This window comes from Rhineura floridana, chromosome 1, assembly GCF_030035675.1.
Source record: "Rhineura floridana isolate rRhiFlo1 chromosome 1, rRhiFlo1.hap2, whole genome shotgun sequence".
NCBI lineage: Eukaryota > Metazoa > Chordata > Lepidosauria > Squamata > Rhineuridae > Rhineura > Rhineura floridana.
This window is the reverse complement of record NC_084480.1, coordinates 20860278-20873456: the sequence shown is the minus strand read 5'-3', so window position 1 is coordinate 20873456 and position 13179 is coordinate 20860278. Positions and strand designations below refer to the sequence as shown.

The following is a 13179-nucleotide window of genomic DNA, read 5'->3' as shown; positions in this document are numbered from 1 at the left end:
AAATCAGACTGATTACAATATGTTGCTACTTAAGCAATGAATCTAGCTGTTGGAAAAAACAAACTTGGCCTGCCCAAGATACATGTTTTCAGCCTTCTGTGCTTAAACTACCCCACTTAAGGAAGGGTGGGCATAAAAACATAGAGCACACCTAGAATTTTGCTAAAATATACATAGAATATGGCTTAGAACAATTAAATATACAAATGTTTACCTGCCGAGATGTCTTCATCAACAAGGTCATGCTCTTCTTCTTGAATTTTTGTTTCAGATCCCAATTGTTCAGGAGTAGCAATAGACTGAATTGCTTCTGTGGTCACTCCAGCTGAAATATCAAAACACCACTGATAAATCCACTGAACTAAAGAAAATATGTTGATTCTTGTATTAAGCTGACATCACATTAAATAAATTGAAGGAAAAGGTTAGATTTTATAGGAATCCGATTGTTGACCTTTCCTTTTCCAGGAAGCCTTGCCAATTCCAACCCCATTTCATAAGTTTCCCCTGAAGATAGTGTCAAGGTAAAAGGCCAGTTTCTTGGTGTTGGAGTTGGCCCTTCCCAAGATGTTTGGGCCTCATCAAGATCTGATCAGGGTACTCAATGAAAACATCCCTCCATAGTATATTGTAAAGCTGGAAAAGGTGCAGAAAAGAGTGACAAAAGTATGTAGTTCCCTTTGGGGCTTTTTAGCTTAGAAAAAAAAGACAAAGAAGACATCACAGAGGTATATAAAAATTAGGGATGGTGTGGAGAAAGTGGACAGAGAGAAGTTTTTCTCCCTCTCTCAAAATATTTGACCCTGGGGCCATCCAATGGAGCTGAATGTTGAAAGATTTGAGACAGACAAAATAAAGTACTTCTTCACACAGCATGTAGTTGAACTATGGAGTTCACTACAAGATATAGTAATGGCCATAACGTGGAGAGCTCTCATATACATGTCTCAACTACATCTAGGCAATGCCCATCGTAAGGTTGGCAGTGGCAGCATATTTCTACGGTACAAGGAATACACATGAGGAAGCTCCAATTGGCTGAAGTTCCCTTGCTTGTTTGCAAGTTTGCAATTATGAAACTCCCCCTTCAAATATTATTGGAGGAGGAGAGAGGGAGCCCAAGATCTCAACCAGAGGTTAAAAATATTAAGAGTTACTTCTGGTTCACCAGTTTACACAAAACAGAACTTAGGAAAATCAGATATTAAATGTCTTACATACAGACATGCCATACAGTAAGGAATTATATACTGTAGCATGGTCACATTATTCACATATTGAGAACACCAGGAAATAATGTCAGTATCAAATCTAAGAAATAATTGTAGCGGGCACTCCCTAACCAAAACCATTCCATTGGATCCTGTGCTCTTCTACCTTACGGCTCCTGTCTTGAGAAGCAATAAAGTACTGGATTCCCTGCATTCTTATCCCATTTTTAGTCCTATTGACATTGCTTCCATGACCGAACAGAAAGAAGCAAGTCATTTGGTGGATTTGTCCAAATCACGACAGAACTTTTGGAGTGCTCATTTATTTGTTTGGGTCCCTTTTAAACGTATGAAGCCAATGTGTTTGTGTGTGTGGAGTGAAGTGATCCACACATTTAAAGTCTGCATGTGTACTTCTCAAAGTAAAACATGGATGTCCACATCTCCAATTCCCACAATATTTACACGCCACAAAGAGGTAGGAGGACCACATATTGGCATACGCCCAAATTAAAATGCACAGATTCATTTCGACAACCTCAAAAGTCAGCATACATGAGAAAATGTTATTAAAGAAGCATGGCTTGTTTATTATAAAGCAACTATGAATTAAACCAGGACTGGGGAATGAGATTTGGGGCCAAATGCGGTAATCCAGATCCCTCTATCTGGTCCTTGGGACTCTCCCCTTGACACATTCCTTCTCCTGGACCAGCGTTTCCCAACTAGTGGGCCACCAGATGTTGTTGGACCACAACTCCCATCAGCCTCAGTCAGCATTGCCAATGGTCAGGAAAGATGGGAATTGTGGTCCAACAACATCTGGAGGCACACTGGTTGGGAAAGGCTGCCTTAGAGGATTAGAATTCTGGCAGGTCAATGAACTGAAAAGAGAGGCATGGAGTTACAGTGGAGACTGGTGGCCCCAATGCCAGTGGGGTAGTGAATGTGCTCCAGCTTTTACTCTGAACTTTCAAGGAGCTGTCCATGGTGCTGAAAGCCACCAGCTTGCACTGGAGTTACTACAATTCCTTGCTGTAGTAACTCCCTCCCATCCCTTTGCATTGTCATCATCATCTTTCTAAGCCAGCCTTTCCCAACTAGTGGGCCACCAGATGTTGCTGGACTACAACTCCCATCAGCCTCAGCCAGGATTGCCAATGGTCAGGAAAGATGGGAATTGTTGTCCAACAACATCTGGTGGCCCACTAGTTGGGAAACGCTGCCCTAGACCTAGTTTGCACCCTTCTTGAGTGCCTGGCAGGAATGTGTTCTTGAACTCTGATGAGGCATTTTGCTTATCTGGACAGAGAGGGGTATGCGAGTATGTGGAGAAACTAACCTACTGTACAGAGGTAAAAATGACATTTGTTGTTCTGCGCACTTTCCCCCCAGCGCCATCCACCACACTTGATCCAAACTGACAAAGTGCTAGCTGGCTGATGGCACTTACAAAAGTACTATTTAGAAAGCATTAGTAGCTTCCACTGAAATCACTACTTAGACTAGCTTATATTTAACATTCAAAAGCTGGGTGTAATATTTATTATTCACAAAACAAATCATCTGTGTGATTTCATCCGGAGGAAAAAAACATAAATAATAATAAAAAAGAAGACAGCCGCAGCAGCCCAGAGACGACAAAAAAGGAAAAGAACAGAGAATGTGAAAAACAGAAATAAATCAGATGGAGACAGATTGTGAAATATGGCTTCTTTTTTGAAATAAAGTCAATGAACAAGAGCATGCATTACCAAGCCTGACCTTCCTATTCTCTGGTGCTTTCTAGATAACTAGTTAAGAGCAATTCCAACAAATAAGTTTATTTTATATACGAACTAGGGGATAAATATTTTATGTCTAAAATATAGCAAAGTTGTTGCTTCAGTACTGTATAGGAGAAATCTTATTCCATTCCTCTTATGCTCCAAACTAATAGCTTGCCTATACTTTCTTCTTCTTCAGGTAAGTTTGTCCTCATACATATTTGGTGCAGGCTACGAGGAAACATGAATCTATCTGCAGTTTAAGATTAGTAGAAGAGTGCTACCTCCAACTCCTCGGCTCCTGCTGGGAGGAAGGGCGGGATATAAATCAAATAATAAATAAATAAATAAACAAACTCCCTTTTAACTGCAGCTATACTTGTCAGGACCAGCAACAGGGCCTTTGTGGTGGTGATGCTATCATAAGGGAATGATCTTCCAAGAGCAATTAATCAGGACAACTCTATTTTCTTTTCCTTTTCTTTTGAAAGAAAATGGTAGACAATTTTATTTTGGTAAGTGTTGTAGAACATGGCCTAATTCTTTTGAACTCATCAGCTGCTGGACACTTGAGATTTTAGAGTAGCCTTTAGGGTAGGTGGCAATTTTTCTGATGGTAGCTGTGATGCCCCTGTAAATGTTGTACAGTAATTATAGTAAGTGCCGGTTTTGTAGGGTAATTGTGTTAAGTAGAGAGAGTGAGAGGGGGGAGTACATGGGTTGGAATGTTGAGGAATGCTGAGTTGTGATTGGCTGAACGTCTGGGTGATTGAAGGTATAAATGAAAGAATGACGGTTGGTAGTTGTTGGTTCTTGGTTTTGGAGGGATGGATTTGTGTTTAGGCGGGTAGTGAGGCAGGTTTTAGGACTAAGAGATATAAAGAGAAAACTATGATATGTAACCACACGCATGTTGACTGAACTTAAACTAATCTTGTTTATTCCTTGTGTTAATAAATAAATAGTTTTGGTTTAACAATACGTCTGATCCTTGGCTGGGATATTACAGACCAGCAGAGTGGGCACAACATATACCAGCCTTTCCCAACTAGTGGGCCACCAGGTGTTGCTGGACCACAACTCCCATCAGCCTCAACAAGCATTGCCAATGGTCAGGAAAGATGGGAATTGTGGTCCAACAACATCTGGTGGCCCACTAGTTGGGAAAGGCTGGCATATACCAAAGCTGGGAACAGTATCAATGGTGGCAGCAGTGAAGGGATAGTGTAACAGCAACAGGTATCCAAAGCATCCCAGAGCTGTAAAGGCAGAAAGATACAGGGAGGTTGTGGCGTGTAAGTGCACCCAGACACTACATAGCAATCTGTGGAGGAGACTAAGGCACAGTCTCAGGGCAGTATTGTGTTACAGAGTGTCAGGTGGTGGCGACTAGTAGTGGGATCGTGAGAGACCTGTGCTGGGGCCAGTGGGAGAGATCCATTATGAGACCAGACCGCAGGTGGGGGTCTGACAGTAGCCATTTTACAATGCTTTCTGATGAGATGTACATCATTACAAGAGCTATAGAGCTAGGGGGGCAGGAGAAATTGTCAAATAAATAAATAAAACACTAGTACTGGAGGGCTGCAACAGTGTCTGGTTATGGCCGATACCAGAAGAGCTGCACTATTGTAGGAACACACTGCAACTCCAAACTAAGCAACAGCTTCTCAGAACTAGACACTTCTCCAATGCTAGTCAAATGCAGATGAGCCATTGGCAATTTAGTGAACTGTTGAATTAGGAAGCCCAGGCATGTCACCAGTACCAGATTCACACATATGTGTGCAGCATTTGATGTCTCATTATTCAAATGGCACTCAGTGATCAAAATATGACCTGCCTCAATTGAATAGTACTGCGCTTTGCACATATGCTTTATCATTTCATGTTGCAGTCAGAATGATGAGCATGCATGTATGGAATCATCCTAAATCATTGCGTAACTTTTTAATCCTGGGCTGTCAGGGAGAATGTTTAAACCACGTATATCAGACAAACCTCCCACCATTGTCACTGGACTTTCAAACTTTTAGAACAGATTCTCCCTTCAGAAGCATTTTGGCTCAATTCAACTCCATCCTCAAGTTTCCCATGTAGAAGAAAAGGTGTTGTGACAAAAGTAGCAGGCTTCAGGTGCTGCCCCTACCCCAATCCTCAGTTATTTCTCAAAGCAGTCCTTCATTTATTGACCAGAAATGTAGTCACCCTTTGTCAATCTGAGACTGAAGGATGAACAGCTGTCAGGATCAGAGACATGCCGGCGACGGGGAGCATAAACTAAATCAGGATCAGATGAAGAAAGACATAGAATAGTCTTAGAAAAGCTGGATCAGAAGTCTGGACCAAGTAACTAGCCAAATGGTAGCAGAGCTAAAGACAAGCAACTCGGTTGCCCAAGCAAAGAGACCCAATGATATTTACAGGCGCCATTCAGGATTCTAGAAGGTGAATCTGGGAGCTCGGCAGAATGCCAAAACCTTCTACAGGACCCAGCAAACAACATTAATTCTAAGTGTGAGAGTTGACCACCCATGATGTGGGGCCTGGAAGGATTTCCCACACACACCTGGGTTCCCCACCACCTTCTTTGCATCAACCATTTCAAGACAGAAGGCGTAATTTTTCTTTACTCATATTTTAATCTAATTCTCTGAATTACTAAAATTTATATCTTGTTAGACTCACATCGAGTTCACAACCAAATATTCAACTGAAAGCACTGAGAAATTTTCAAGTTACAACACCGAACACACCCTGCTGTAAACAGAGAACTTCAAAACGGTGCACAATTGTAGGCTGAAATCCCAAGAACCATTATGTGTACTTAAAGTCAATACTACTCACACGCATGGAGCCGTGTGCAGGATTGCAGCCTTAATTTGAAAGAAGCAGATATTGATACATAAGGACAGAACATACTTGTTAAGGAAGAATTTATTGTATTTTCTTTTGGAGTGCTGATATGGATTTACAGGATCATTCCAAAGGTTCAAAGCTCATTTCATACAAAGCATCCTGCAAAAAAAATTCTTTTTTGTTCTGTTTTGATAGTGTATCACAATAGTGGTAACAGTTTTGGACAAATTATCGAAATAAACAAGAATTTAACAATATGAGAGGTGTAAGATTGTCTTTAGTCTATTTCCAGACAGAAGGTTTAAATTTATTGGAAACAGATTTCTGCAGTGACTGACCAGTACTGCCCCACATTCCCTGCAATCCTTGTGACAGACAGACTGCCTGCCTCACATTAATTCACTTCACACTATTTCTATCGATCCACAGTCGGTTCCCTAGTCTCTTTGCACACATTGCCTGTCTGGCTGCCTACATCCACATCAGCACATATACACAAAGGCCACAGAAAGATAACCTTTTGCTTTCCATTAAAGACACAGCAGCCATTTTTTTCTATCTGCAACTGCATCAGACATATAAAATATATCAGAATTTCTATTGCCTGCTGGACAAATCGAGTGCTCAAAGATTTCAAGTACATCCAGTGTTATATTCTAGAAAACAATCATTTTCACATTTTCAAAGAAAAGATGTTACTTTGGCCAAAGATGATGTGTCTATGCATGTGGTGCTGTTTGGGGTGTGGGGAGAAAACCTGGAACAATAGATATGTACAGGAGATCCTTTCAAAATGCATTTCAGTCTGAAGAATCAGCATTATATATGGACCAATTAGACCCTTATGCAGCTATAATAAAAAGAGCACTTTCTAAGGCTCCTATATGACCAAAATTTTCACCACATCCACGATTAGGATGAATACATTGGTGCAGTAACTGTAAGACTTGTACATACAGGGAAATACAGATAGCACATATAGCGTAACATCCATATCATAATACTTAGGATCTCTCTTCTTTCCAAAGAACCAAGCACAAATCCCCTAACTAACAATAGTGAAAAGTACTGATATATACGGTACATTTCTCCCCTCACCCCAGCAGCAACATTGAGAACACTAATTCGCCAGAGAACGCCATCTCTGTTATCTTTTCAGCACCTACTGAAGACCTTCCTCTTTCAACAAGCCTTTTAAGTTGAGACCTTATCCCAGTCTGCTTCTGTATTGGAATTGCTTTTAATATGCTTTTAAACCTTTAAAAAATGTTTTTAAACTTTTTTAAAAGATGTCTTCAAAGCTTTTTAAAACAATGATTTTGAAGTTGTTTTGTTCTAATGTATTTTAAAGTCTCTTTTTTAATGTTTTAAAGTGTTTTTAGTGCTTTTGTTTGCCGCCCTGGGCTCCTCCTGGGAGGAAGGGCAGGATATAAATCAAATAATAAATAAATAAATAGTTTTGGGTTTCAGAGGTCCAAATAAAAAGACTGAACAATAAATCTATCTGCAATGCATAGTGAAGCTAGGACACATCTATCTTAGCACACAGGGTATAATTCCCGATTGAGTCAAAAGTTCACAAATTGCCTTCTGAGTCAGAAAATAATGCTACATTGTGAAATACTATGAATAAAATCCAGAAGAAATGAAATCAGCCTGTCTTCATGATGCACATCAAAAAAAATTGCAGCAGAGGATTGTCTCTTCCCTGAGGCTACCAAGCAACCTTCCCACTTATTTCCAAGCCACTGGCAGTATAGAAATATGGTGAGTGTAGCACACTAATTGGACTATTTACAGAAAACAAATATGGTACCAGCATTAAAGGCCACAGATGACACTGTCCCAAGTGACAACAGCAATATGAACCAGGGGGAGATAAGGACACTAGGGTTATGCACAGGAAAGTTGAGGAACCCAAATCTTACCCTGCTACATTATGCACAACCCTACCAGAAATCCTGATTGTCAACAAGCTTCTATCTTTCTCCAACATGCTGTTCTCCTTGTGGACAAAAACAGGCAACTAAGAAACATGTCGAAGTAGATTTTTTTTGTCTGTCAAACAAAGACATATCGCAATGCTGTTGACGGTAAAATACTTGGGGGGAGGTTATTTGAAGAAAAATCAATCAGAACTGAAATAAAGCATAATCTGAATGTGCAGATAAAAATCATAAAATTGCCAGGTGTTTGAACTAGCTATGCTGAAGAAGACCTTGCATCAACTGTTTATGGGAACTTAACAGGATACTTACAGTGAAGAGGATATTTTACAGTGCAATCCTAAGCATGTCTACTAAGAAGCAGGGCTGTGGAGTCGGTATGCCAAACCTTTGACTCCGACTCCTCTATTTTTCTACTGTCCGACTCTGACTCCACCCAAAATTGCTTCCAACTCCACAGCCCTGGAAAGGGCTGTAAATGTCTTTTTAAATTGGAAGCTCTCATAGGAGCATTTTTATCGTTGCCTGAATATGCGCTGATCTTGGCATCACAGAATTTGTCTTCATCTGGGTCCTGTGTCATACACTGACACACAAAAAGTTTTCTATCTTGAGTTATGGTGAAATGCTCAACTACAGCTGACTTCATGGGAAGCTTCTTTGACATTTTGAATTTATATTTTAAAAATTTTGTAAATCAAAATTTATTTTGAAGCTGGAGTTGGAGTCGGTACATTTCTACCGACTCCGACTCCACCCAAAATTGCTTCCGACTCCAACTCCGACTCCACGACTCTGACTCCACAGCCCTGCTAAGAAGTAAGCTCCACTGAGTTAAATGAAATTTGCTCTGTTGTGGGCTGGTCCCATGTTAAATGTATGCATTTCCCATGTAAGATGGGATGTTTACAATGCATGTTTTAAGCAAACGTATTGGTTATTATATATCCAAATACGCAGACCTCCTTATAACTTGTTAAAAAGGGAGAAGTTTTCCTGCTCCCCCCTCCTTTGTCTAGTTCGGGGCAGTCAGCCAACGTACTGATAAGGGCACACAGCTTCCAGCTGCAGCTGCCTGTGGACACGTAGGAATCAGATGAGGAAACTCCTTATATGGTGTGGACAACACCTGTTTCTGGTAAAACTAACTAGCAGGTGTCAAGATGAGGCATTTGCTGTCCCTGGAAGAAGGGAGAAGGTAAGGAGATAAGAATTCTTATAAAAGGGAGAGAAGTTCCTGCATTCAGGTTCAGTCTTACAGACTGATCCAACGTACTGCTGCCATGCTACTGTCGAGAACTAGAGGTCTGCTGCACACAAGGGTGAGATTATTCCATTTCTTTTCAGATAAGAGATAGAAATGTACTTAAATATGCTCAGGGAAATGTAAGTTGTTTGAAAATGTAACTTGTTTGCAATGTAACTTGATTAATGTATCAATTAATAGAGCCTTATACTTTTATAAGCTATGTTAACTGAATACTGCAATGTATGCTTATATGTATGCCTAATAGATAGATTACTGCAATGTACTCTACATGGGGCTGCCTTTGAAGATGGTTCAGAAACTGCAGCTTGTGCAAAATGCAGCAGCCAGATTAGTAACAGGGACAAGACGGTTCGAACATATAAAATCGATTCTGGCCCGCTTGCATTGGATTTCTGTATGTTTCTGAGCTCGATTCAAAGTGCTGGTTTTAACCTATAAAGCCTTACAGAGCTTGGGACCACAATACCTGATAGAACACCCCTCCTGTCACGAACCCACCCATACACTACGCTCAACATCCAAGGCCCTCCTCCGGGTGCCTACTCCAAGGGAAGCTGGGAGTCTGGCAAGAAGGGAGAGGGCCTTCTCAGTGGTGGCCCCCAAATTATGGAATGATATTGATGATGAGGTGTGCCTGGCGCCAACACTGTTATCTTTTTGGCGCCAGGTCAAGACTTTCCTCTTCTCCCAGGCGTTTTAGCATTTGTTTTTAAATTGTTTTTTTTTAAAAAAAGTGTTTTTTATATTTGTATATTTGTTTTTAATATTTTTAATTGTTGTAAACCGCCCAGAGAGCTTCCGCTATGGGGCGGTATACAAATGTAATTTAATAATAATAATAATAATAATAATAATAATAATAATAATAATAATAATAATAGAGCTACTGGCTAAGGCTTCTGTAAGTATAAGTATTATGAATGCCATTATGTGCTTGTAACCAGTCAGGACTTTGACCCTGACTTATATAGTTCTGATTCACTGGCTGTGGCCAGAGACTTATGTGTAACATATATATCTATATAGCATACTGTGAATCAATAAAAAGTATAAAATTCATCCACTGTTGAATTCCCATTATTTTTCCTGAGATATCCCTAAACCTGAATATGTTATTTGGTGGGACCTCGACCGTAGTTTGTCTAGACAGACTGAAATGCTGGCAAAAACCGTGGAAGCTCAGGTGACCACAACATTTGTCATATAAGTTGTCTGTGTAGATACGGACTAGGGGAGTATGCAAGAAGCCTCAATCCTGTGTTTGTACAAGAAAGAGATGGTTTGAGTACATTTCAGCTCCCAGGTTAACTGAGCATAAGATTGCTTAATGTTGCAAATTGCAAAAGATTTGTATTTTGGTGAGCCATGGAACTGTGTCAATAATTCATTATCAACTTTTAAAAAGATATATATTGCTTTAGATTCATTTTAACACTTTTTGCTTCATTCTATCCAGAAACATTGGCTTTCAGTCTCTTCTTACTTTTCCTACCTGTCTTTTTTTTCTAATACAAAACAAAAAAGAAAATAGAATAATATGTGGTTCAATTCAATGAATTTGGAGTTGGCTGCATGAGAGGTGACTGAACACACAATCTATGCCCATAACAAGTAGGTACAAGAACTGTTCAGCTGTTTTTGAAGAAAGAAAATGTGTTTTAGCTGGAAGAATAGAATACCGCTCACCAGAAGAAGCCCCTGATACATACAGCAACTACAACACTCACAGGAACGGGGGGGGGGAATGCTAGTAGTAGTAGTAGTAGTAGTAGTAGTAGTAGTAGTAAACAGTCTATTCCTGGGCATTTATCACAACAAGAGGCTGCATTAGAAGAAACTTGTGGGTGCTTCTGGCTGTCCATCCCACAACCCTTGCCCCACCCTGGCTTGTTTGCGCAAGTGATCCAGGGGATGGTTAATGTATCCTTGTGTGAGGGGATGATTCTGACTGCCTTAAAGGAGGCTGTGGTACAGCCACTCCTGAAAAAAGCCTTCACTGGACCCTGAAGTGTTTGATACCTACCACCCAGTCTCAAAAAACCTTTTTTGGCAAGGTGCTCAAGAGGGCGGCGGAAGTTCAGCACTTTTGGAGGAAACAGACTATCTGGAACCATTCCAGTGGGTTCGGGCTTGGGTCTGGCACAGAATCGGCTCTGGTCAATCTGATGGATTACCACCTTTGAGGGACAGACAGGAGGAGTGCAACCCTGTTACTGATGTTGGATCTCTCAGTGGCTTTTCATACCATTGAACATGGTATCTTCCTGGACTGTCTGTTATCAGAGTTGGAGGCACCGTTTTATGGTTGTTCCACTCCTACCTGCGTGGCTGGTCCCAGATAATAGTATTGGGAGACTATATGTTTACAACATGAGTGCCGCAAGGCACTATTTTGCCCCAATGCTATTTAACATCTGTATGAAGTCACTGGGAGCAATCATCATGAGGTCTGAGACACAGTATTATCAGTATGCCGATGACACCCAGCTCCATTTTTCAATTAAATCTGAGTCAGGACAGGCTGTACATAATCTGAACCAGTGCCCGGATGCAGTGGTGGAGTGGATGAGGGCCAAAAGACTGAAACTGAATCCTGCTAAGACAGAGACACTGTGGGAAAGTGATTTGCAAGTTTGAGAATGTTTTCCTGTTCTGGGTGGGGTTCATTTTCTCTGAAGAAACCAGAATTCAGCTTAGGGGTGCTCTTGGAACCATCTTTGTCCAGAAGCCTAGGTGCCTCTGTGGCAAATAGCGCCTATCATCAGCTTTGGCTGGTGTGCCAACTGTGTCCTTTTCTGGACAGAGATAATTTAGCCACTGTGACACACATTGGTAACAATTTGAGCTACTGTAATGCACCCTATGTGGGGCTTCTAGGAGCAACAAAAAGGCTTAAAGCAATTGGACATCAGTTCTCTGACAGAATACTTCAAAACCCAATACTTTTATTTACTTATTTATTCATTAATTATTTGATTTATATCCTGACCTTCCTCCCAGCAGGAGCCCAACGGGGCAAACAAAAGCAGTAAAAACACTTGAAAACACCATACAGACTTTAAAATACATTAAAGCAAAACATCTTTACAAACATTTTTAAAAGCTTTCAAGACATCTTTAAAAAAAATTAAAAACATATTAAAAAGCAATTCCAACACAGACGCAGACTGGGATAAGGTCTCTACTTAAAAGGCTTATTGAAAGAAGGTCTTCAGTAGGCACCGAAAAGATAACAGAGACGGTGCCTGTCTAATATTTAAGGGGAGGGAATTCCACACTGTAGGTGCCGCCACACTAAAGGTCCGTTTCCTATGTTGTGTGGAATGGACCTCCTGATAAGATGGTATCTGCAGGAGGCCCTCACCTGCAGTGTGCAGTGATCGACTGGGTATATAAAGGATAAGACAGTCTTTCAGGTATCCTGGTCCCAAGGTGTATAGAACTTTGTACACCAAAACTAGAACCTTGAACTCAGCCCAGTAGCAAATGGGCACCAGTGCATTTCTTTCAGCAGCAGGGTGACATGTTGGTGATACCCTGCCCCAGTGAGCAATCTTGCTGCCACATTTTGCACCAGCTGCAGCTTCCAGACCAACCTCAAGGGCAGCCCCACATACAGCGCATTACAGTAATCCAGCCTGGAGGTTACCAGTGTGTGGACAACAGTGGTCAGGCTATCCCAGTCCACAAATGGCTGCAGCTGTCTTACCAGCCGAAGCTGGTAAAAGGCATGCCTAGCCACTGAGGTCACCTGGGCCTCTAGTGACAAAGATGGATCCAGGAGCACCCCCAGACTACAGATCTGCTCTTTCAGAGGGAGTACGACCCCATCCAAAGCAGGCAACTGACCACTTATGTGAACTTGGGATCCACCAACCCACATCGCCTCCATCTTGCTAGGATTCAGACTCAGTTTATTGGCCCTCATCCAGCTCACCACCAAGGCCAGGCAGCAGTCCAGGGCTTGCACAGCCTCTCCCAATTCAGATGTTACGGAAAAATAGAGCTGGTTATCGTCAGCGTACTGCTGATACCTTGCCCCAAATCTCCTGATGACCGCTCCCAAGGACTTTATATAGATGTTGAACAGCATGGGGGACAAGATGGTACCCTGTGGCACCCCACAG

At 41.3% G+C, this 13179-nt stretch overlaps 1 protein-coding gene across 3 annotated transcripts in view; it reads right to left on the bottom strand.

Moving 5' to 3' along the window:
- WDR7 (WD repeat domain 7) overlaps nucleotides 1-13179 on the bottom strand; it is a 323076-nt gene that overhangs the window by 186274 nt on the left and 123623 nt on the right. For all 3 annotated transcript variants that reach the window (XM_061615103.1, XM_061615091.1, XM_061615098.1), the window contains one exon: nucleotides 215-325. In XM_061615103.1, the coding sequence (XP_061471087.1) occupies nucleotides 215-325 (111 nt within the window). The remainder of the gene's footprint in view (nucleotides 1-214; nucleotides 326-13179) is intronic.